We start from the raw sequence: 26,641 nt of genomic DNA, 5'->3' as shown, positions 1-26,641 counted from the left end.
TGTCTAGGACCCGGCCTGGCCTGAGACTCTCCATATAAAACAGATGTAGCCAGAGCAGGAATGGTGTCTAGGACCCGGCCTGGCCTGAGACTCTCCATATAAAACAGATGTAGTCAGAGCAGGAATGGTGTCTAGGACGCGGCCTGGCCTGAGACTCTCCATGTAAAACAGATGTAGCCAGAGCAGGAATGGTGTCTAGGACCCGGCCTGGCCTGAGACTCTCCATGTAAAACAGATGTAGCCAGAGCAGGAATGGTGTCTAGGACCCGGCCTGGCCTGAGACTCTCCATATAAAACAGATGTAGCCAGAGCAGGAATGGTGTCTAGGACCCGGCCTGGCCTGAGACTCTCCATATAAAACAGATGTAGCCAGAGCAGGAATGGTGTCTAGGACCCGGCCTGGCCGGAGACTCTCCATATAAAACAGATGTAGCCAGAGCAGGAATGGTGTCTAGGACCCGGCCTGGCCTGAGACTCTCCATATAAAACAGATGTAGCCAGAGCAGGAATGGTGTCTAGGACCCGGCCTGGCCTGAGACTCTCCATATAAAACAGATGTAGCCAGAGCAGGAATGGTGTCTAGGACCCGGCCTGGTCTGAGACTCTCCATATAAAATAGATGAGTTGCAGCCCCGCTCTGCCACAGACCCACGTGCACACAAACAGTCTGAATATTTATCCCTGCCTGCCTGCAAACCATGTGACTGGCTGGCTGATGCATGGAATGAGATGGCATTACACAGACCGCAGGTTGGTGCATACTGTAAAACAAGCTGTATAACAGAGCTGGAGGGAAGGGTGAGTGGGAGGGAGGGTGGATGAGAGGGAGTGGAGGGAGTGACACATGCATATCAAGCCATGGCAAGACATAATTTGCATACCTTTGGTTCCATGTTTCTAAACACAACCGCCAATATAAAGGTCATGAGCGGTGTTTGAATACCCATACTAACATACTGTATACTACCTACTTAATGAGTACACACACTATAAATTCCTTTTAGTATACTGTAAATGAACGGTAACGTTTCAGTTGAGCGTACGCGTCGCCTGTCTACCGGAAGTTGATGCTGTTGCTATGCAACCTCTTGCTAGCGTAACAAATGACTAGCTAGACATTTTACAATTTCGGGTGTGTTCGTAAGTTATCAGATTGTCAGTGTCGCTCTCGGAGCGTTCAGAATGCACACTGGACGCTCTGGCCGAGGAGTAGGGTTGATCTGAGCGTTCAACGGCAGTCAAGGACCCAAGCTAACTGGCTAACGTTGGCTAGCTATTTCCAGACACAAATGAGAGAACACCTCACTCTGACCATTTCACTCACCCTAGCAGAGCTGGTTAGGCTGTTTTCATGTTATCCATATTTTTTGCTGACGATTACTGTCACCGGCCATATTCAACAGGTGTTGAGCATTTGTAAATTCAGCAGTTATTCTGCGCTCTGGCACACAGACGTGATTGCTCTATAATCGGAGTAGATAGCCAGAATTAACAATGTCCACTGAAACGCACAACAACTATACCACTTAGCTAAGAATGATGTGAATAATCAAGTCAATAAACGTTGGGTAGTTAGTTAATATACTGCCTGGCAAGTTCGATTAGCAGCCAACAAATGTTAGCTAGTTACCTAACATACCGGTATTAACATACTGGTATTTTCTTCAAATCTGTAAACGTTGTGAAGCCACGCCCATTTTCTGAAGAATTGAATTATGGGCCCTAAAAGCACGGAAATAGTGTACACATACTTTGGCGAATTTAGTACGACATCCGGGAACATTTGGCATACTAACTATATCCACACTATGACCAATAAGCATACAATATACTCAATTCACATCACAAATAGTACAGTTAGTGTGGTTAGTATGAGTATTGGAACACAGCTATGGTTTCTCAGAAGCCCCAGCTGCCTGACTGTAGGCTTTTATTATTAAGTGTCGGCTTATTGACAACATGACACACGGCTTGTGAGGGAGGAGTCATCTTAACATATCTACTGTACACTGGTGATGGAGCTCATTTCCTGACTAAGAGAATGAGAACCAATCAAGTTCTCTGTAAGGGAGAACCAATCATATTGGTCCTTTTTGACACTAGAGAGTAGTGATCCCCTATTGGAGCAGGTATGGAACAAACGCTGCAGTGCATAGCAAAAATATCTCTACACGATTGGTCATCCTTGCTGTAGTAAAGGGACTGAAAGCAGCAGTAGGACACTGTCATGGACTCTAAAGGCAGCAGTACAGGACCACTGCGTCATGGCCTGGCACTGTAGAGTTCAGTTCACCACATAGCAGAGACATTAACATTCTTCCACTAGTTATCTGGAGCTCTGTGGCTGAGAGGAGAGACATGAGAGCACCGGTCAGCTGAAGCAGGCAAGCCCACACACCCCTTCTCTCCCCCCTCGCTCTTACAAGCAGGCAGGCCAACACTCATCCCCCCCCCCACCCCCACCTTTATTCTCTCCCTCCCCCACACCTTTATTCTCTCCCCCCTCGCTCTTACAAGCAGGCAGGCCAACACTCATCTCTCCCCCCCACCTTTATTCTCTCCCTCCCTCCTCTCTCAAACTTCCAAGGCGAGGGGTGACATGTACGCACTGAGCCAACCAACACATCACAGGGAAAGAAGTGAAATGACATACCAGAGCAGAGAGAGTGTGGGAGAGGTGATAATGGAAAATGCAATGTCTCAAATAACCACAGAGAAACATGAGCTCAATTATGAGTTCCACATATGAGGGTTTGTAACATCTAACACACACACACACACACACACACACACACAATGCCCTGTAGATGACATGGGAATGTGTTGACATTGACAGGTCACCTGAACCGCGGTGACAGCAGGCACAGTGGCATGGGCTAGAGGACACAGCGTGCCTCCACTGTCACCGGGCTGTGTCTCTGTTACTGCTCAGTCAGGAAGACGGGCAGTTGACTATTCCAGTACTTGCATGCTTTTTTTTGGGGGGGGGGGGGGTACTTTGAAAAATAAAAATGATATAGATAGATAAATCTATCTTTGTCCACATTTCGTTACCTTACAGCCGTATTCTAAAATGGGGTAAATACAACTTCCTCAATCTACACAAAATACCCCATAATGACAAAGCAACAACAGGTTTTTAGAAATGTTTGTAAAACTTTTCTATGAGACTCAAAATTGAGCTCAGGTGCATCCTGTTTCCATTGATCATCCTTGTGTTGTTTCTACAACTTGATTGGAGTCCACCTGTGGTAAATTCCATTATTTGGAAAGGCACACACACACACACACACACACACACACAGTCTATATAAGGTCTCACAGTTGAAAGTGCATGTCAGAGCAAAAACCAAGCAATGAGGTCAAAGGAAGTGTCCGTAGAGCTCCGAAACAGGATTGTGTCGAGGCACAGATCTGGGGAAGGGTACCAAAAAGTCTGCAGCATTGAAGGTCCACAAGAACACAGCGGCCTCCATAATTCTTAAATGGAAGAAGTATGCAACCACCAAGACTCTTCCTAAAGCTGGCCGCCGGGCCAAACTGAGCAATCGGGGGAGAAGGGCCTTGGTCACTCTGACAGAGCTCCAGAGTTCCTCTGTGGAGATGGGAGAGCCTTCCAGGCTAATCAATTCTAAAATGGCACTAGCAGTTCGCAAAGTATCCTAAGCGGAAAGTAGACAGGACACATATTTCCGTACTTCAATCAACCAGTGCATTTTGAATGTGATAACTGTCGTTTGGCACGGAACGCAGCGCGTGTATCCCATCAGAGGCATTTATGCCCACCGTCCCACCGCTTTTAAAGGTATTTATTTCTAACAGGCGCTTGTGTCCGAACGCAATTGAGTGAGTGAGACATGGAGGGGAAACTACATTTAGGGACTAGAATTGTGTGATGCTTGCCTTGGTTTAAAAAAAAAAAGTGTCCCGCAAATGTACAAATGGAACACTAGAGTCAAAGGAAATTGACGTGGTCGTCAAGACAACAAGCCACAAAGCACATTCCACCAAGAAGTTTAACAGTATTTGAAATAATGGTGATCTCTGGTTAAAGATCGAGTTTTGACTTCCGTTCGAGTATTCAATTACGCATACCCATCCCTACTCTGTCACTGCCTCTAACCCTATCCCTGTCCCTCAGTCTCTGTCCCCACCTCTAACCCTGTCCCTGTCAGTCAGTCTCTGTCCCCGTTTCTAGACTGTTCCAATCCTTGTCATGAGTGTGTCATGTCATTAGGCTCTCCCAGGCGTCTGCTGTTCTGACCATGCAGCAGAACAGCCCCGGCAGATGAGGTGCTGCTATTTATAGATCCTAAACAAAAAGGAGCAGGGGGGTAAAAAAGTATATTTTTCTTTCTTTCTGCGCCTTCCTTCGCTGGGTTAGAATACTCCCACAGTGCATCTGTGTTTTGGTCTGGATAAAAAGTGATAGGTCATCGCCCCGTCGTCATCATCCCCCCCTCTCCTTCTCTGTACAATACAGCCTGCCTCGTCATCCACACAGAGAGACAGAGGACACCGAGGTGGGATCCGATAGCCACACAAACACACCAATCTGTTACTGGCCAGCAGCCGTATACCCTTGAGAAGAAGACAGGCACTACTCCTCTGGCAAAGCCCTGAGAGTTTAAAATGGCCGTTTATATTGCTTTATTATCACACTCAATTTCTGGGGCTGCAAAACTTTGTTTTCAGAGAGCGGGGTGCCCTACTTTCCCCTTGCGGTAGGGGGTGAACACAGACCTTCATGTGATGTAATAGTCTGTGACAGCACGGCAGCCTCAGAGTTGAAGGAGAGTTGAACACCTTCCCTCAACCCTCACAGCCTTTTTCCTCATGGCCTACGCTCCAGGAGAAGTAAAAGACAAAGTAACAAGTCCAGCCCAATAGTGTTTGCGGAAAGGCGCACCAAACGTGACATTTGACCCAAAAGCTACTGTAAAATTGACATTCCTTCAAGTTCAGTGGTTTCTCCAAGTGGAGCAGTTGAATAATGGATATGCTGACTTGGGTTAGGACAAATCATACAATATAGTAGTACAGTTATAACAGCAGCAGTCACATTCATCACATTCCTGCGTTTTCTTGCTTGGGAACCACTCCATTCATATTGCTGTGATCAAAGCTCAGGGCTAGCCCTCTTCTATAGGCCAAGACCTCTCCATCCTATCCCAGCTTGCTCCACTTTCAACAGACAGCATGTGATATGGTTTAGCCCTGCTGCATGCACGTGGAGAACTGTGGAGCCTTTTGCCTCCATCAATCTCTGACAGGGAAGGAGAGGGCGCAAGAGACACACAGAGAGTCTATTTATTCCCCTTATTGTACTTTAACTATTTGCACATTGTTACAACATTTGAAATTTTTTGTGAGCGTAATGTTTACTGTACATTTATTATTTCACTTTTGTTTATTATCTATTTCACTTGCTTTGGCAATGTAAACATGCGTTTCCCATGCCAATAAATCCCTTTGAATTGAGAGGGGCGAATAAGGGTGGGTAGAGAAGGATAAGATGGGAAGGGGCAGAGAGAGAGGAGAAGGATAAGATGGGAAGGGGCAGAGAGACAGAGGAGAAGGAGAAGATGGGAAGGGGCAGAGAGAGAGAGGAGAAGGAGAAGATGGGAGGGGCAGGAGAGAGAGAGAAGATGGGAAGGGGCAGAGAGAGAGAGGAGAAGATGGGAAGGGGCAGAGAGAGAGAGGAGAAGGAGAAGATGTGAGGGGGCAGAGAAAGAGAAGATGTGAGGGGGCAGAGAAAGAGAGAGAGAAGATTGGAGCGGGCAGAGAAAGAGACAGGAAAAGAAAGTAAGACAGAAGAGTGACCCTGTTCCTCCACTGTGTCTTAAGGCCTCTCTGAGAACCTGGGGGCATTGTAGAAGGCGAAGCGAAAACGACCGAATTAAAATCAAACGGTCAATTAAGCCCAAAGCTTCAGTGAGTCAGCAGTTCTTTTCTTCTCAGTTTGCAACGTAGGTCTCTCTCCCCTTCTGATCACAGACACCATGAGCTCTTCCTCCTTTACGGTAAATGAGAAAATGTGTTTGTTTTTAGACCACAGATTTTGACTTGAGGCCTTCAAAAAAAAAAAAAAAAAAAATTATAAATATGAACTCTCCAATTTTAGAAACTGGTGTAATATGTTGGTTAGCAGATGTAGCCCAATTCTCCACACAGCCACAGCTCACACATCAGCCCGACACAGCAGAGCTCGGCTAGAGAGGACGGCTGAAGGAAGGATTTGGATAATACATTTTTTATTTAACTAGGCAAGTCAGTTAATGAACAAATTCTTATTTACAATGACGGCCTACCCCGGCCAAACACGGACGACGCTGGGCCAATTGTGCACCCCCTATGGGACTCCCAAACACGGCCAGCCTAGATTCGAACCAGGGACTGTAGTGATGCCTCTTGCACTGAGATGCAGTGCCTTCGACCACTGCGCCACTCAGGAGCCATAATGGAGGACTTGACAATTCTATGCATCAAGACAGCTGGATACAATGCTCATGATTGGGTCTTTCTGCTTGGTTTGGGTTATTCTGAAAGGGAACAATGGAGTGGGGAGGGTGTAGAAAGGAGAGGAGAGGTGGGTCACACACCCCCCTCCCTAACCAGTTTTTTTTGTCCAGTGAGCTGCCCGCTCTTACAAATGACTGACGTCCTGCCACAAGAATCCAGGGAATGCGAGAGCAAACAGAAAACCAACCAACCAGGGAGCAGTGGACAACAGAGAACCCATCATCAACCACAACAGACTGTCTCTCTCACACACAATTACAGAGCAGCAGGCAGCACAGTCACTGCAGTGCAGCTCAGCTTACGCTGATGCAGTGAAGTGAACAAGTAGTCTAGTTTATCCCAGTTTTAGCCACCGAGGCTCACATAAGGCCTGTTGATCAATAGGTTTGTTCTCTCTCTGGATCCATTGTGGCAGGGTAGTGCTATTGAAAGTCAAAACCACAGCACCAGTTCTTTAAGGTCATGAAATGTAAGTCACAAGTAGGCCAACTTATGTCATCATAACGCATTGTTAGTGAATATGTTCCTACTGTAGGTTGCATTGCAGCAAGCCTGTTTTCTGCACTAGTTCATATAGGTCAGGGATGGGCAACATATATATTTTTAAAACAATGGGGGGGGGGGGGGGTCTCAGTCAGTTCTCAACTTGCCGTCCTGAGAGTTAGAACAGTAGAACACACAAGGTGCCATTTTTAAATGTGGTTGACATCATCAGTTTCAGTTGTTATGTCAGTCACTCAATGAACCGGTCAGCTAACAACACTGATTGGTAAGTTAGTCTAGCCAGGAGAGTGGTGGGTGAATGGGGTGGAGGAGTTCTGGAAGGGTGCACAAGGGAGTTGGGAAATAGGGAGGGTGGGATTGTGGGTGGTTGAATAGGAGAGTTGGAGGGAAATAGGGAGGGTGGGATTGTGGGTGGTTGAATAGGAGAGTTGGAGGGAAATAGGGAGGGTGGGATTGTGGGTGGTTGAATAGGAGAGTTGGAGGGAAATAGGGAGGGTGGGATTGTGGGTGGTTGAATAGGAGAGTTGGAGGGAAAGGGGAGGTGCAGGAGAGTTGGAGGGAAAGTTAATTGGAGACTCACTCAAGGGAATACAAAATAGGAATCCAACTCCACTGATTTTATACTTGCAGCCATCTGTCAATATGGGGTTTTGTAGTTAAGAATGTGAACTGATTAGTTTAATTATTTTGACAATGTCACTATTGTTTAACTGGCTCATATAAAACATAACCCCTCAATTTTCTAAATGTGAAACACACTTGGGCCGGGCCCTCCTTCCAGACTGTCTGTGTGTCGTTCCACAAACAGCATGGGCTTTACTAAACTCTTTCCAGAAAATGATTTAGAGACAATCAGCATGAAGGAAATTGATGACGGGCCAGAGAGAAGAGGTTAGTAATGGAGCCAATACGCTATGCTAGTAGCCTTGTCATTTTTGATCTTTTGTAGGCTGGTATTCAATAGGCAAAAACGTAGCAAAAAAAATAGGTCTTCAGCACTAAAACTGAAAAGCACCTGGCAGAAGTAAATTCATCCAAACACACACATGTAGTATTTTATATATCTGATGTAACCACATGTTCATGAATCTGATGATTTAATCATCGAGTCCATTCAAAACACCAGGGACATTAACACGGAAGTATGACGTAGGAACGAGTCACTTGCATTGTTTGTAATGGGAGGTAAAACAGAGGTGGAGGTGGGGGAGCAGGCAGGAGGTGTAGGGGGGAGCAGGCAGGAGGTGTAGGGGGGAGCAGGCAGGAGGTGTAGGGGTGAGCAGGCAGGAGGTGTAGGAGTGAGCAGGCAGGAGGTGTAGGAGTGAGCAGGCAGGAGGTGTAGGAGTGAGCAGGCAGGAGGTGTAGGAGTGAGCAGGCAGGAGGTGTAGGGGTGAGCAGGCAGGAGATGTAGGGGGGGAGCCAGCAGGAGGTGTAGGGGTGAGCAGTGAAAACGTGAGCAGTTTACTGCCTTCAAGAGAAGAGAAAAATGTTTTCTTTTTAACTCAGAGTCTTGGTTGGCCCTGAGGAAATCTGGGGAATTACAGCAAGCATCTTCACATAGTTTAGATCCCCATCTCAGGAGGAGCGGAGAGAAAGAACAAGCCTTGGCATGCCACCATCTCTCTCCCCTTCTTTCGCTCCCTTTAAAAAGACCGGCATTGAAACTTACAGGAGATCACCAATTCAGTGCTGTAGGTAGCATAGCGGTTAAGAGCGTTGGGTCAGTAACCGAAAGGTCACTGGTTCAAATCCACGAACCAGCAAGATGGGAAATCTGCCGTTCTGCCTTTGAGCAAGGCAGTTAACCCACAACAACAACTGCTCCCCGGGTGCCGATGACGATTAAGGCAGCCCCTCGCACGTCTCTGATTCAGAGGGGTTGGGTTAAATGCAGAAGAGACATTTTGGTTGAATGCATTCAGTTGTGCAACTGAATAGGTATCCACCTTCCCTTTCTTTCAGAGCAGGCCAGGCTGACCTGCTTTATGTTAGCTAATAGCCTAGCATTTAGCCTATTGCTGTTGAGATTCTAGCTTTTAGTCTACTGCAGTTGGGACTTTTAGCATTTAGCCTAGCGCTCTGTGCTACTGAGGAGAGATGGGCTGTGAAAATAAAGAGCAGACAGTTAGCTTAAAATGTGAGAACAGACAAGCGTCTCTGACGAAAACGAGAAAGACAGAAAAACCAAAAAGTAGAGGAAGACAGCGAGATGGAAAGAGAGAGACACAGAGAGAGCGACACACACACACACAGAGAGACAGCTAGAGACAGAGAGAGAGCGCGAATGAGAGAGAGCGAGAGAGCGAGAAAGCACAGCTGGGTCATGCTTCTTCAGAGGTAAATCATACAGCCTGTCTGACGCAGGCGCTTCACTTGTCCCCAATTCACCCAGCCTTGTTCACGGCCCTGTTACAGAACAACCCCACTGTCACAGGCGCTTCACTTGTCCCCAATTCACCCAGCCTTGTTCACGGCCCTGTTACAGAACAACCCCACTGTCACACAGGCGCTTCACTTGTCCCCAATTCACCCAGCCTTGTTCACGGCCCTGTTACAGAACAACCCCACTGTCGCTCTAGTGTAGCCTAGTCTGACTGCTGCCGCAACTCAAACCACGCAAATCCTCTACACCACACTGCGCCACTCAAAAACCTTATCCCACCCACAAGGCTCTGACAGAGAGAGGGGGAGGTAAGAGAGAGACAAATGCTTTCAGCAGACACGGAGCCCAAAGACGAAACCAGACGGACAAATTTACTAGCTGAGTGATAAAATGCCAAGCAGAAGAGAGAGAGAACGAGAGAGAACAATAATAATAACTGTCAATCATATCTTTCAGAGACAAGGCAAACACTCAGTAGATTTCCATTACAGACTGATGTTCCTGTATCTCACACTCAAAACGTGTAAACGCACACACTCAAGATACACACACCACAAGGAAGGAGGACAGAGTTTGTAAATGAAGGAAGCGCAGCCCCTTCGCCTCTGCTCTGTCTTCCTCTGACCCAACACTGACACACACACAAAGTACTTCAACAATGAATCAAGGGAAGAGAAGGGAAATGGCTGTGGCTCAGATCCATGGGATTGGGTTTCTTCCTCCTCTCGCTCTGGCTGTCAAAAATGGCACCCTATTCCCTTTATAGTGCACTACCTTTGATCATGGCTCTGGTTAAAAGTAGTGCACTATAAAGAGAATAGGTTGCTATTTGGCACTCCTCCTCTCTGTTCACATCCTCTGCATTATTCACCGATGACGACACGATGGCTGTGTCCCAGAACTCCCTACATAGTGCACCATTTCCTACATAGTGCACTACTTTTGAGCCAGTGCACCAGCCTAAATAGGGAATAGTGTGTAATTTGGGACGCAAGCTCTCGCTCTCTCCCCTGCTCACTTAGCCATTGCCTCTGAGATCTCAGTGTGTGTGTGTGTGTCTCTTAGCTGCAGGGCAGAGTCACCTCCCTCACAAATTCCTTTACTCTGATTACTAACATCTCTGTGATAAGCCCCAGAGCTCAGGGCCGACTGAAGGATTACGTCAGAGCAGAGAGAGACCTCCAGTATGACCTCTTAGTCCATTACTGTGTTGTAATATAGAATAACCGGGTCAATTTACATCTTCTACATTCTTTATGGCAGTTTTTTCCCCAAAAATGTCTTGCTTCAGTGTGTGTGTGTGTGTGTGTGTGTGTGTGTGTGTGTGTGTGTCATGCGCGTGTGTGTCGCTGCGTGTGTAGGCCTAGACTTTCCTTGGCGCAGGTCCTGGACCTGTAGCATAATGGAAGAAGGAAGGAGAGCCAAGTGTAAGTGAAGAGTCTACATGACAACCAGTTTAAGGGCCATTAGAGCAGCACTCTGAGTCTACGTCCCAAATGGAGCCCTATTCACGATTTAGTGCACTACAAATAGGGCTCTGGTGAAAAGTAGTGTACTATATAGGGAATAGGTTGCTGTTTGGGCAGCAAAATTCTGCTGTCTACTCTCCACTACAACACAAGGTCACACAGACCTGATAGGAACCACAGGAAACACGTCAGCGAGGGGGAGAGGGGGCAAAAGAGAGAAAAAGAGACAGACGGATGGCTAGAGGAATGGGGTGTTGCGCAAACTGTGAGTCAGGTTCTGTTTCGATCACTCTGCGGAAGCAGAATGAAGAACGTGTCTCCTAAAATGAGAGGGTTTACAGGTCTCCTCCACTGAGTTACAATAACACTGCTTTGTTTCCACTGTCCTGTCCTCTCTCTGACATCTTAGGACACGAGAGAGATGAGGTAAAAGAAAGCGCGATGAGACTCATGAGGTGAAAGCGAGAGAAAGCACAAAAAAAAAAAAAAAGCCCAGAGAATAAGCTCAGGGCAAATATAATCTTTAGTAGCCCTGTTTTATCTAGCAGCAATCTATTCTCTGCCTACTTGCACCATTATAATTCCTGTGAAAGGAAAACCAAAGTGAGAGTGAGACATGAGATATACAGTGGGGAGAACAAGTATTTGATACACTGCCGATTTTGCAGGTTTTCCTACTTACAAAGCATGTAGAGGTCTGTAATTTTTATCATAGGTACACTTCAACTATGAGAGACGGAATCTAAAACAAAAATCCAGAAAATCACATTGTATGATTTTTAAGTAATTAATTTGCATTTTATTGCATGACATAAGTATTTGATACATCAGAAAAGCAGAACTTAATATTTGGTACAGAAACCTTTGTTTGCAATTACAGAGATCATACGTTTCCTGTAGTTCTTGACTAGGTTTGCACACACTGCAGCAGGGATTTTGGCCCACTCCTCCCTACAGATCTTCTCCAGATCCTTCAGGTTTCGGGGCTGTCGCTGGGCAATACGGACTTTCAGCTCCCTCCAAAGATTTTCTATTGGGTTCAGGTCTGGAGACTGGCTAGGCCACTCCAGGACCTTGAGATGCTTCTTACGGAGCCACTCCTTAGTTGCCATGGCTGTGTGCTTCGTGTCGTTGTCATGCTGGAAGACCCAGCCACGACCCATCTTCAATGCTCTTACTGAGGGAAGGAGGTTGTTGGCCAAGATCTCGCGATACATGGCCCCATCCATCCTCCCCTCAATACGGTGCAGTCGTCCTGTCCCCTTTGCAGAAAAGCATCCCCAAAGAATGATGTTTCCACCTCCATGCTTCACGGTTGGGATGGTGTTCTTGGGGTTGTACTCATACTTCTTCTTCCTCCAAACACGGCGAGTGGAGTTAGACCAAAAAGCTCTATTTTTGTCTCATCAGACCACATGACCTTCTCCCATTCCTCCTCTGGATCATCCAGATGGTCATTGGCAAACTTCAGACAGGCCTGGACATGCACTGGCTTAAGCAGGGGGACCTTGCGTGCGCTGCAGGATTTTAATCCATGACGGCGTAGTGTGTTACTAATGGTTTTCTTTGAGACTGTGGTCCCAGCTCTCTTCAGGTCATTGACCAGGTCCTGCCGTGTAGTTCTGGGCTGATCCCTCACCTTCCTCATGATCATTGATGCCCCACGAGGTGAAATCTTGCATGGAGCCCCAGACCGAGGGTGATTGACCGTCATCTTGAACTTCTTCCATTTTCTAATAATTGCGCCAACAGTTGTTTCCTTCTCACCAAGCTGCTTGCCTATTGTCCTGTAGCCCATCCCAGCCTTGTGCAGGTCTACAATTTTATCCCTGATGTCCTTACACAGCTCTCTGGTCTTGGCCATTGTGGAGAGGTTGGAATCTGTTTGATTGAGTGTGTGGACAGGTGTCTTTTATACAGGTAACGAGTTCAAACAGGTGCAGTTAATACAGGTAATGAGTGGAGAACAGGAGGGCTTCTTAAAGAAAAACTAACAGGTCTGTGAGAGCCGGAATTCTTACTGGTTGGTAGGTGATCAAATACTTATGTCATGCAATAAAATGCAAATGAATTATTTAAAAATCATACAATGTGATTTTCTGGATTTTTGTTTTAGATTCCGTCTCTCACAGTTGAAGTGTACCTATGATAAAAATGACAGACCTCTACATGCTTTGTAAGTAGGAAAACCTGCAAAATCGCCAGTGTATCAAATACTTGTTCTCCCCACTGTATATGAATGAGACTCATGCGATACATGAGGTGAAAGCCAGAGAAAGCACTGAAAGAACAGAGCTACGAGAGTGAGTACTCAGAGCATATACAGAGCATTCAGAAAGTATTCAGACCCCTTGACTTTTTCCACATTTTGGTACGTTACAGCCTCATTATAAAATGGATTCAATAGATTTTCCCCCCTCATCTACGCACAATACCCCATAATGACAAAGCAAAAACAGGTTTTTAGAACTGTTTGCCAAAAAAATAAAAAATAAATACATTAACTGAAATATCACATTTACATAAGTATTCAGACCCTTTACTCAGTACTTTGTTGAAGCACCTTGGCAGCGATTACAGCCTCGAGTCTTCTTGGGTATGACACTACAAGCTTGGCACACCTGTATTTGGGGAGTTTCTTCCATTCTTCTCTGCAGATCCTCTCAAGCTCTGTCAGGGTGGATGGGGAGCGTCGCTACACAGCTATTGTCAGGTCTCTCCAGAGATGTTGTCCCAAAGCCACTCCTGCGTTGTCATGGCTGTGTGCTTAGGGTCGTTTTCCTCTTGGAAGGTGAACCTTCACCCCAGGCTGAGGTCCTGAGCCCTAATCTATGGATTTCACGACTGGGAATACAGATGGTCACAGATACTAGGGATGCACGATATATCAGTGAGCATATCAGAATCGGACGATATTAGCTAAAAATGCCAACATAGGTATTGGCCGATGTCTAGTTTAACGGCGATGTGCAAAACCGATGTCAAAGCTGACGTGCATACCTATTTAACGTAGGTACATGACGTAATGATGCCACGTAAAATGTTGCGGTACACATGCAAAACAGCATTCCTAACCTAGCCCACAATGTCTGCTGTGTGGATCAAGCAGTCAACAAGTTCAGCAGTCATTTGAAAGAGTAACAAAATTTCAGCGAGACAACTCAAAGACGAAATCCATTAAAGCCAAGATAAAGCAATTCATTGCCCTTGACAATCAACCGTTCTCTGTCGTGGGTGATGTTGGCTTTTGCCGACTGGTCGAGCACCAGTACACACAACCAAGTGCGCTATTTTTCAGATGTTGCCCTACCGGAGTTACACAGTAATAGCGTCACTGCTATTAGTTTCACGACATACATACTATGGAACGCCGTTTGGGTCTTTGCCTGTCAAAAAAGATACAGTAGCACTGTCAAAGCTGTACAAAAAAGTCTGCAAACAAGCAAACACCGGCCATGAACGATGTTTTTACAATACCGCGTTGGTAATAAAGCATAATTTGTTCGACCGCAACTTCTGGGGTAGCTAGCTTTAGCTTGGTACCTAGCTAGCACCAATAAAACCAGCCTGAAAACAATGACCAGTAAAAATTGCATTATTATTAGCAATGATTTCAGAATCCTTGTGAGTAAGTATTAGCTAGGTTGCCATTTGTTCTTCGCCTATTGAAATTGAACTTCAGTTCATGAAAATAAATAGCTAGCCAGCTACTTAACCCTGTTGCCCAAACTAATGTTATAAGCAGCCAGCTAGCTTCATCTGGCTAGTGAGGCTCAACCAGACTGGGTTATGTATGTGTTGTGAAGCTAGCCACAGTAAGAATTAGCCACAAGTGCAATTTGCGGTTTGCCTTCAAAATAAAAGTATGTCATTGACAGTGATGCAAATGAATACAAATAGTATTTGTATTTTGAAGGCTAACCACAAAGTCCACTATTGTGGCTAATCCTTCTTGTGGCTAGCTTCACATAGATGGGTCCGACCACCATCAATCAAAAAAGAACTGCCTTATAAATTAGGGTTATTTTAGATAATGACACCTAGCTATATAGTTAGCTAGGTAACTATAGCTACTTAAACAGATTGTCGTTTGCTATGTTTTTTTGATGACCAGCACTGTAGGTGCGCGAGACAACTTTACCAGCATCATAGCATACGTATCGATGTATTGTTGTGACATATGAAATACGAGTTATAGTGTAATCAATGTGTAATAACTACTTAAAAAATGTATGAACGCGTTAAATGATTATGTGACGTGCAGTCATATTCAGGTCCTGATTGGTCAAAGTGTTATTTGACGTTTATCTTTTTTGACACCCAAACGGCGTTCCATAGAAATCCTGGTTGAGAATGAAACGACTGAACAACGAAAGAGCACAGCAAGTAAGTGAAAGAAATAGGTTTTGATTATGTTTTACTAGTAATGGGTACATACGTAAATGCCAACAAAATAACTTTTTGGTCAGTGTGGTGTGTGTAACCTTTATTTAACTAGGCAAGTCAGTTAAGAACAAATTCTTATTTACAGTGACGGCCTACCCCGGCCAAACCTGGACGACGCTGGGCCAATTGTGCGCCGCCCTATGGGACTCCCTATGGGCAGGATGTGATACAGCCTGGATTCGAACCAGGGACTGTAGTGCCGCCTCTTGCACTGAGATGCGGTGCCTTAGACCGCTGCGTTCGTGTGTGTGTGTCAAATAGTTAACTGTACTAGAATGCTTAAAAGGCCGCTAAAATTGTAAATATCGGTATCGTTTTTTGCGGGTGCATCATATCGGTGCATCACTAACAGATACCTTAAAAAAAATGGCCTCACAATAGGCCTCAGGAACTTGTCGCTGTATTTTTGTGCATTGAAATTGTCATCAATAAAATGTAATTGTGTTCTGTGTCCGTAGCTTATGCCTGCCCATACCATAACCCCACCGTCTGTTCACAACATTGACATAAGCAAACCGCTCACCTACACGACGCCATACAAGTGGTCTATGATTGTGAGGCCGGTGGGACATACTGACAAATTCTCTAAAACGAAGTTGGAGGCGGCTTATGGTAGAGAAATTAACATTAAATTATCTGGCAACAGCTCTGGTGGACATTCCTTCAGTCAGTATGTCAATTGCACACTCCCTCAAAACTTGAGTCATCTTTGGCATTGTCTTGTGTGACAAAACTTCACATTTTAGAGTGGCCTTTTATTGTCCCCAGCATAAGGTGCATCTGTGTAATGATCATGCTGTTTAAAATCAGCTTCTTGATATGCCACAGCTGTCAGGTGGATGGATTATCTTGGCAAAGGAGAAATGCTCACTACTAACAGGGATGTAAACAAACCATTATGGTGTCATTTCAGAACCCGTCAACCATCCCGCTCAGTTTGAGAAGGAGACCAAGTGATGCTGCAGTACTGAAGTCAACCCCCCTCTTAGTCTCTCTTTCTCCCTCACTTCCCACAAAAGAAACAAAACAGAGTTTACCTTATCTCCAGAACTTCTCATAAATAACTTAACGTTCCACAAAGCTTAGCTGACTGCAGTCTCCTAGCTCACAGTCATATCCCTGTGCCCTAATTCCATACAAGGAAGATGAAATAAAGAATAGAGTTCCCGTGGCGGCGAAGGATATAAATTGCAAATATCAGTCAAGTATATAGAGGAGTAGGCTAAGTAATTAAAGAGTGACTGCCTTCATAAAGCAACAAATCCCTTTGAAAACGGCCTATGTGGAATCGATATGAGTCAGAAACAGTTATTCTAGTGTCCAAATTTACTACAAAAGTGTAAACAGGATGAAGTCAGTCTGGTCAAAAACGGAGTTTGGAACATCTGCGCGTCACATCGGGTAAATGAAGGTGGGGGTGTCCACTTGCCCACTAACATAGGGTGAACAGCTGTGGAGATTGCCCTCTACCCAATAGCATAGACAGTGAGACAGACCTGCCCAGCAGCTCTGACTGTTTACATAAGATAACACGTAGCATTTTTTTTCTTGAGAAATACTGCATCAAACACCTTCGATGGATGAAAAATTGTGCATCTAAAAACATCCTCGGCCAAAATGTAAAAATTAATTACAGATTTCTGGGGACGTTGAGGAAATGAAATAGGCTTCCGCATCTAGTGTCTCATGAGGGACAAACACCATTAACCAAAAGTGGAAATCGGTCAGGAGACACACCTCTAAGACTGAAATCTAGTTTTTCTAATGAGCAACAGAAAAACACACGTGCCAATCGGCGGGTTCAGTGGCTCTTTAAGATCCTATCACAGTTTTTTAAAATTATCAGCATAGAAAGTCATACAAAAACCTAAACTTAAGAGAAAGACATTTCAAAGTAACGTTAGGTTAAATCTGTCCCCAAACACGGGCCTCCCGAGTGGAACAGCGGTCTAAGGCACTGCATTGCAGTGTTTGAGGCATCACTACAGATTCGGGTTCGATCCCGGGTTGTGTCGCAGCCGGCGGTGCACAATTGGCCCAGAGTCATCCGGGTTAGGTGGAGGTTTGGCCAGCTGGGATGTCCTGGTCCCATCGTGTCCTAGCGACTACTTGTGGCGGCCGGCTCATGCACGCTGACATCGGTCGCCAGTAGTACAGTGTTTCCTCCGACACGTTGGTGCGGCTGGCTTCTGGGTTAAGTGAGCTGTGTGTCAAGAAGAAGTGCGGCTTGGCGGGGTCGTGTTTCGGAAGAGGCATGGCTCTCTTGACCTTCGCCTCTCCGAAGTCCGTACGGGAGTGGCAGCAATGGGACAAGACCAACTTGCCCACCTCCCAAAAAAAGTGTATTAATAGATTTTTTAAATAATGTCCTCAAACAATCTGCATTGAGAAAGAGACGACAGAAATTCTCTCTCAAGTCCAGCATGAATGGCATTAGAATAACGCTCAGAGGTGCTCGGTCCCTCCCCCTCTACTTAGCCCGGTGCTCAAAAACCTTGAAATTCCCTCTAAAACACGACCGCCGACAAGGGCAACATCCTAAAATGGCACCCTATTCCCCATAGAGTGCACTATTTCTGACCAGAGCCCTATGGGCCTTGCCGCCTTTGTCAACAGTAGTGCAATAAATAGGGAGCCATTTGGGACCCAGCCTAGATTATTCTTCCTCATTTCCCCCCACTGTCCCTCAAGTTCAGAAAACATTGACCAATTAAAATCTGGTTTCCTTCTAGAGTTCCTCCGCCCAACAACCAACTCTCAGCCCTGGCCTACAAAAGGACAGAGGGCCACTGCAGCATACAAGGCCAGGCACTCCTCTGTCTGTGTGTGTGTGTGTGTGTGTGTGTGTGTGTGTGTGTGTGTGTGTGTGTGTGTGTGTCTCCACTTCCCCTTTTCATTCTGCTCCCTCTCTTTGTCAAAGGCAAACATTGTCATCAACCCCTCGCTGCGCCTACTCATGACCTACGACCCCACTACCCCTCCACTCCTCCCTCCTTTCTTTCTTTCATTCCCTCCATCCTTCTTTCATTCCCTCTGGGATGGGACTGCTTTGGATCAGCTATTGAGGGATGCCCACCACCCCCCCGCAACTCTTCACACACGTCACACAAACAGTCACCGACCAATTCCAGATGCTCTCATGACGCCACGCCCACCCAGGCAGCGTGTGAGAGCGTGTGTGGTGTGTGTAACCCCACTCCCACTACTTCATCCCATGTCAGTAGAAGTGCATAGTCTGTCTTACAAAACTGTCTGACAAACACAAACAGTCATCCATCCATAGGATTACCCAGCCAGCAGGCCCAATAGAGGTCTTAACCCTACATGCAATGTACATTATGTTACCTGTGGTTAGAGTGGATACACACATTTACATAACATAACCTTAATCTACAGACCAGGAGCTCTTTATAGACATTAAGAATTCACTATTGGATGAGCTGCCTGGATGATGCTTGAAGGGGCATCGTCACGTCCACATGCTATCAGCTACAACCAGGCGACTGAGTGATGTGATTCAAATCCACGGTTGTGGATTATAGGGGAGGACTGTGATTGGACAGTTTTCTAGTATCTGAGCCCAACTGACTGTATGACTAACAAGTTGTAGCGTAAGTCATAGTGACAACAACCGTTGAAAGTAGCATCTAGGCCACAGAGCTGGGACCAGGGCTCAGTCACAACTCACAAGCATCTCTTTGAAAGAAAAGGCGGCAGAACAAGTGAATTTCAGCAGAGAGGGAGAAACAGCATCTTGTGACTCCTACACAGGAGGAAAACAGCTTTATTACAGTGAGTGACCTGAACGCACTCTAAATGAGAACCTACTGAGTTTCATTAACAACATGGTTAACACGGACCCCTTGTAATGCGTTCCAAATGGTGCCCTTTTCCCTTTACTGTGCCCCTGAAGCTCTGGTCAAAGTGGGCGATTATAAAGGGAATAGGGTGCCATTAGAGAGACACCCCGAGTTACAGCTGTTTAACCCCAAGGTGTTATTTTTAAACTAACCTCCGCCCCTGCTTACCTGACCCCAAACTGAGGCTCCTTCGTGGAGGGATTTGGGAGTTAATTATCAGTGACCGTATCACAGAGCCAAGCAACCAACTGCTCCTTCCACCACGTGAGCTAGAGCTGTGCTAGATTCTAAACGGAGCTGTGAATTCAACTAAGATCCAGTCATATGACTGGCTGGCTGCCAAACGTGAAACTTTATAGCGGACATGTTCCTCTCTCTCTCTCTCCAGGCTTCTTCAATGAATGACCCACATTAAGCACTATGGGAACCATGACCACAAAAACAACTTATTGTACAGAATAAGAATGTAGAAACTAGCAACAACATCCTGTGTGCCATTCTGTCTGTCTGGGCTGTTGCATCGGCACCCGCAAGTTGCACCCTTGCTGGGCATCATCTTACCTCCGCGCTGCTCTGACATCATCCATCTATCAACCCTGTGTGATCTTTATCAGACGAGGTATAGCAAGATACATCCTTCCTTCCGCACCTTATCTGTATCTTCATACCTGGGAAATTTTGTGTACGCCAATCTATTTAGGTACTTTAGTTTGCCACTACAATAATTGAGTATAATAAAACATTGCTTAAAATGTTACTCAGAGCAGAGAGTAAGTAAGTAAAGAAGGATAGTAAATGATTGGGTTGTGTCTTACCTGCAGTTCGCACCACGCCACCTCCACTGTAGTCTCCGTATCCAGGCCCTTGTAGACCGTCTTGAAGGATCCGCGTCCGATCTCGATGTCAAACTTTAGGAAGCGTCCATCCAGCGAGGTCCCTATGGCCTTGGTCTCTACTTCCTCTATGTCGTCCTGAACCTTCTTCTCTGCTTCCCTCTTCTGCTCCTCTAATAGGGCCTTAGCGGCCCCCTTCTCCTTCTCCTCTCGCATCTCCTCTGTAACACTACCGCTCTCCTCCTCCGCGGGCTCCCCCGCTTTACTGGGCACCACCTCCTCCATTCCAGGAGCCTCAGCGGCGGCTAACGACAACAGCTTCTTTACTTTCTCTCCGCCGCAAACATCCAATACTGCCGTGCTTGGCTTTATCTGCACTACCATACCATCCACTCTAGTACCACCACCAACACTGGGCCCTAATACGGCAATACAAGTCCCATCCCCTCCTTCCTCATCTGCCTCCACCTCGGCCACCGCCAGACACGGCTCGGGTACCACCACAGAGGGGACAGCCAGGGAGAGCCAGCCCAGGCTGGGGGGCTCACAGTCGGGCGGGGAGGTGAGGATGACGGCCTTGCTGGGGAGGTCTAAGGCGGTGGCGTTGGAGTCACAGATGACGCTGCGCCGGAAGAAGCGATGCTCGGCCTGTTTGGGGTCGCGGTCCATGGTGTGGCGGCGGCGGCGGACACCGTCGGTTCCCAAATTCTCACCAAGGTACGTGTCCGAGCTGGAACCATTCACATTCTTGGGCGGCGGAGGGAAAGGGGCAAGGAACTTGTCTGTTTCCGACATCTTGTTTTTTTTATTCCAGGAGGTGTGAGTGAGCAATGAGCAAAAAAAACTCCAAAATATAAAGTATAAATAAATTACAAGGAAGAACCAAAACTTGAGAAAAAGTAACTGTAAACCTCAACCAACAATAAACCAAAACTTTTGTTGTGAAGAACCAAACACTTGTGCGTCTTCCAAACAAACTCCTGAGAGGGGGGAAATATATAATATGGGTATATAAAATAAAACCTCTGGAGAAAACCCTCTGTGGAGTTTGGATGGGGGGAGAGTTAACTTAACCTCCTCTGTAAGTGTCACTTAACAACAACAGTTACTATAACTTTTACAGCGCTCAGGGGTGGTTGGGCCCAGAAGAGGGGGCGTTCTTTTATAAATGGAAAAGAACAGGAAACAGTCACAGAGGAGCAAGCGCTGATGATGACACACAAGGACCGTCAAATCCACACCATCCATCCTGTAGCGACCCAGAGATAGCCTTCATTGAGCATAAGGGACCACAAGATGAGGAGGCCAGATAGTCTGTACTAGCAGGCTCAGGCTGACTGCTTGGGCCTGGACAGTGGACAGCCTCTGGCGCGTCTCTGTAGTGATGGTGGGGGAGGGAGAAATCTCACTCACACCATTAACTCCACTGCCTCCAAAGCCAGGTCCAGATTCACTAAAAGAGAACATAGGGAGAGTGAAGGAATGAGGCAGAGAAGTTTGGTTTAATTGCATATCCAAATTTAAAGTAACTGTAAACCTCAACCCTGACTCTGCTTGACCTCAGGGTTACAGCGTAAAACAATTCAGAGAGTAGCTTGGTTTGGCATGCACTACTGCAGCTGCAGAACAGGAGACTTGGTTTTACACATCCCAAATTGCACTCTATTCCCTACATAGTACACTACTTTTGACCGGAGCTATTCCCTACATATAGTTTACTATATGGCAGTGGTTATCAAACCTCTCCTCAGGGGAACCCTAGCCGTTCCATGTATTTGATCTATTCCAGAACTAGCACACCTGATTCAACGTGTCAACAAATCATCAATCCCTTGAATAGGTGAATCAGGTGAGCTAGTTCAGAGCTACAAAAAAATTGTGAAGGTTAGTGCTATCTGGGTTCCTTGGGACATCCCTACCTTAAACTTCCTGTAGGTTTTCGTTTCAACACGAGTTGTAACTAACCCGCTTCAGTTTATCAACCAGCTAAGTATTAGAATCAGGTGCGCTAGATTAGGGTTGGTGTAAAAACCTACAGAATGGTGCGCTCCAGGAACACCGTTTAACCGTTTAGGAGTAGCGTCAGAGTTGGGATGTCCCAAGGATTCAGTTTAAACTTTTCCATTGTGGAAGGAAGAAGGGTCCCTCATGAGTGGTTTGAGAAGCACTGATATGGAAGTGTGCAATTTTGGACGTAAAACAGTGTGGCATCTAAAAACGAATTAGCTCGCTACCCATTCCATTACTCTTGTTCAGAAATGTATGGACATGTCTGAATATTAATTAAGCACAAAAAAAATGTAATTCCCCATAATTGTACTATCAATATGTTTCCACGAGTAATTTCCACTGGTAATGTATAATCACGTTTACCAGATTTCTGACCATGCGCAGATAATTTATTAACTGAGATTTTCTTAGAAATGCCTAAATTAAGATAATGAATCCGAAGTGACTGAAATGTAATTAAGATAATGAATCCGAAGTGACTGAAATGTAATTAAGATAATGAATCCGAAGTGACTGAAATGTAATTACAAAGAAAATTTCAAAAACATCTGAACCTGGTTAAACGTGACACACATGAATGACGTTGACGGGTCGTCAATCTGAGAATAAATGATCTCATTAATTTCGTGGGTCGAATCGATACCGTGAGCAAGCTAATATTATTATTATTGTTTTACACCGAAAAACATTGACGCTGCCAATAGTATCTGATAACGGTGACTCGAGTTTGTATTATATTTTCTTCCGATCATAAATGTTACGTTATTCATTTACCTTTATTGAAGAGTACGCTCTGTGGCCTTTCCCTTCCCACTCGTCTTTACAGCTAGCTAGCATAACTGGCTAACCATAGTGGAATAGTTCGCTAGCTACACTTCTGCAGTGCTGTCTTGCCGTAGCTATAATGAATTCTACAACGAACAGGCACATCTATCGACTGTCAAGGGGTCTGTACCAAAGCGAGTGTACAGCGAAATAGTTATGTTATTTGTCGTCAACTTGGACAACTAGCTAGCTAACTTAGTCAGGTAAAAAACCTCGTGAGGAACATGAACACGAACGCAAGGTAGTCCTGGTTACTTTACGCTCGCGCTGGATATGGATAGTCTCGCGCATAAAATGACTTCCAGACAGAGCGCACAATGCAGATAAATAGTTAGCGGTTGTTACAACAAACTAGCAGTAATTGCAATAGTGACCAATGCCAGGCATGTTAAGCAAACCCAGCCGATGCAACACAGAACGCCGATACGGTTTTCCACAGCACGCGCTATAGCGAGCCGTAGAAGTTAGCCAAAAAGCAATTTCGTAGCGAAACAGCCAAGAATCAAGCTAGTATACCTGGGTGTCATTAGCCTGTGTGTCAATATGCATGCACTTTCCAGCTATATCAACAACATGATTGGTAAAGGCATTACCTTTTGTATCATGGCCATTCTCCCGTAGAAGATCAGTTGGTTGATACTTGAAGAGTAATTCAACAACAAAAAAATGCAACGATAGTCCTAGTTACTAGTATTAGAACACATTCGGTTTATTTTTTTAAATGTGCAAGAATAAACGCGTATATCTACATTCCAAAGTGACCGTATGCGTTCTCAAGACCGCCGTCTTTCATTGGCTTTAGCAGCTACCTCAAGCAGAGCGAGAAAGCCACGTTCATATCGGGGTTGTATCCGCTATGTATCCAGCAGTTCTTCTCTCCCTCCTATTAGATCAGAGCGGACAAAACTAATTCTCCATCTCTCAGCCGCAATTCAATTCCAGATGACCTCAATTTTACTCCATCTCCATGCGATTACTCAGCTACAGTTGTATTACGATGTGAACACAGAAAAAGCAAGACATCCACTGCGGTTCAATTCTCGTTCACTCGTCTGTTCCAATGACTCCGTTCGAATCGAATGCGCTTTTGTTATCCACAAAACAGCAGACAGAAAATGACAACACAATGTATGTAGGCAAAGACTCTCTCCTACGTGTCCACAGTCAGATGTTGCCGTTTCAGGTCGCTAACATAGCCTGCATACAGCTGTTTCCCCTTGGTTCGCTTCATCCACAGATGTAAGGTTTGATGGAGCGCCGACTGTGCATCTGGTTGCTAACTACTCTAGCCAAGCTATGCGCTTCCAAACTGCGTATTGACGTGGGGCCTCGTCAGCCAGTCGCTTTTTTTTTTTTTTTTTTTTTTTTTAATAAATAAATCAAAGACCTGGGGGATCGCGCCTGCTTCCACACTGGCGAGACCGAAGCCAGCGATAGCAGACTGGCTTCAACATTTTATACGGATACACTGTCCAAAAAGACCATGGAGTATGGGGACATGTCACTTTTTATCCGGGGGAGAGTAGACTCAGACTGTCAACTTCCCTGCCCCCTAAATTGATTCAGCTATAACATAGTAGGCCAAGAAGAGCTCTTAACGTTACTGTCTCACAGTGATGCGTTATGATTTTGTGTGAGGTTGTTTTTTGTTGAAAATACCACTTTTTCATGTGGACAATGAACACCATTCATTTGAGCTTTTCTTAATGAGAATAATATACTTATTTGTAAATGTCAGAGTACTTATATTGAAATAACATTACAATTGCATACATCTGATATAGCACCTGCGAAAAGTGCTTGTTTCCAGATGTTGGGATGAAGAGCCTGCGCAGAAGTGGATATTATCGAATTTGTAGTCAATGAAGGAGGAAGTATAATCCGACTATATTGACATTCATGATGTTTTGAAACCCATTTAAATGATATAAAGTGTCTGAAATATATACTGTAGATTACTTTGTGTGTTGTTCGAGTTGTGTGTCTGTCAAATTTAAAGTCCAGGTTCATCATTAAAAGTTATTCGTTTGGTCAGTGCAAATGTACTGCACTACAATTCCCAAGCACAACATTGACACACCGCGCGAGATCCACAAGGGGATTTTAGTTTTCATCGGATAATGATGTGTAAACCAGCCTAATGCGTTTGGCCCCATTCTTTCATCATAATGGATTGTCTTTGTCTGAAAGTTGTTGGTTGAATAAGGAATTGGAAACGTTTACATATTTGTCTTATTGTTTGTGAAAGTCATTGTATTACATCACTGTATTGTTAATAACGTGCAAATCTTTCAGCCTCTTTCAGAAGTACGCTAGTTTGAACATGTGTATTTATAGGGTGGTACAATTTACTGCATTTTTCACATAGTTTTAAAAGACATATACTGACTTCCATAGGCTACCAGAAGTCCAGAACCATTTACAACCACTCTGACATGAGATTTGTCATAACTCCAGAACTGATCATGAGTCTTTAATGATGAGAACCAGCTCTGGCCTGAGAAAGCCGTCACACTGAGACAGCCATGAAGTAGCTTCTCAACAGAAAATTACCATGTCAACTGGGTTGATTTATTCTCTTCACGTTGTCCCATATGCAGCCTCTAACAATGGGACAGCCCTCTTTTGTAACTTCCTGTGTAAGATCCAAACCAGTCTCTTTCTCATACACACACAGTCTCTTCAGCAGCTCTTCTATTCAGCTGACAGTTCAATGTAGATCGATGTAGACAGCCCTCAATGTGTATGCCAAATTGCACCCTATATCCTATATAATGCTCTACTTTTGACCAGAGCCCATGGGCTTATATAGGGAATAGGGTGTCATTTTGAATGTAGCTTCAGTCTGTGTGGGTGTGCTCTCTGCAGCCATTCCTCTGGGACCAGAGCTGCTCTCTTACCAAGCCTCAGCAGCTTGTCTGGGTAGTGCTGCTGACTGATGTGGGTGTGCTCTCTGCAGCCATTCCTCTGGGACCAGAGCTGCTCTCTTCCCAAGCCTCAGCAGCTTGTCTGGGTAGTGCTGCTGACTGATGTGGGTGTGCTCTCTGCAGCCATTCCTCTGGGACCAGAGCTGCTCTCTTCCCAAGCCTCAGCAGCTTGTCTGGGTAGTGCTGCTGACTGATGTGGGTGTGCTCTCTGCAGCCATTCCTCTGGGACCAGAGCTGCTCTCTTCCCAAGCCTCAGCAGCTTGTCTGGGTAGTGCTGCTGCCTGAGAGGTGCAGGTGGCTCCCCTACTCTTTGACCAACGCTGGGCTCCGATGCCAAGTGTCCAACAGGTGTCCAAGTGGCTTGAGAAATAGAAGCTCTGCCTGAATGGGATCTCTCCTAACGCAGACAGGAAGGAGTCGGAAATAGAAAGACAAGCTATCGCTACAATAATTAACAACGTAACATGTTTTGGTTTATATAGTAATAACAATATCTGTATTGTTGTCTATAAGGAGGGAACTTTGTCTTTTTTAATTAAATATAGTTTTTGTTTTTATTACTGTTAAATGTATAGTAGGCAAGTATGTGAAACATGGCATTAATTCAGGCAAAAACAACTTGGTTGTAAGTCAAAGATGAACCCCTAATAGAAGATCGTTGAAGTAATAGATGATGTACTAGATGATGTAATATATGATGTACTAGATGATGTACTAGATTATGTAATATATGATGTAATATATTATGTACTAGAGGATGTAATAGATGATGTACTAGATTAGGTAATGTTGGTGTTTTTCTCAATAGAGAAACCCTGTCATATTTAAACCCTTGTCCTAACACATATTTCCTGTTGGTGCA

General features: G+C 45.3%; 1 protein-coding gene across 15 annotated transcripts in view; it reads right to left on the bottom strand.

The window, feature by feature from the left end:
• Window positions 1-24,381, bottom strand: part of wnk1b (WNK lysine deficient protein kinase 1b) — a 179,230-nt gene extending 154,849 nt beyond the window's left edge. For 9 of the 15 annotated variants that reach the window (XM_071331841.1, XM_071331844.1, XM_071331845.1 and 6 more), the window contains exons 1-2: window positions 23,446-24,380; window positions 20,000-21,470 (exon numbers count right to left, since the gene is read on the bottom strand). In XM_071331841.1, the coding sequence (XP_071187942.1) occupies window positions 20,000-20,812 (813 nt within the window). In that variant the 5' untranslated portion in view covers window positions 20,813-21,470; window positions 23,446-24,380. Of the gene's footprint in view, window positions 1-19,999; window positions 21,471-23,445 lie in introns of all 15 variants that reach the window. The other 6 variants (XM_071331851.1, XM_071331842.1, XM_071331843.1 and 3 more) reach the window with 6 other exon arrangements.
• Window positions 24,382-26,641: the final 2,260 nt, after the last annotated feature.

Source organism: Salvelinus alpinus, chromosome 11 (genome assembly GCF_045679555.1).
Source record: "Salvelinus alpinus chromosome 11, SLU_Salpinus.1, whole genome shotgun sequence".
Taxonomy (NCBI): domain Eukaryota; kingdom Metazoa; phylum Chordata; class Actinopteri; order Salmoniformes; family Salmonidae; genus Salvelinus; species Salvelinus alpinus.
This window is presented reverse-complemented; position numbering and strand designations above follow the sequence as displayed.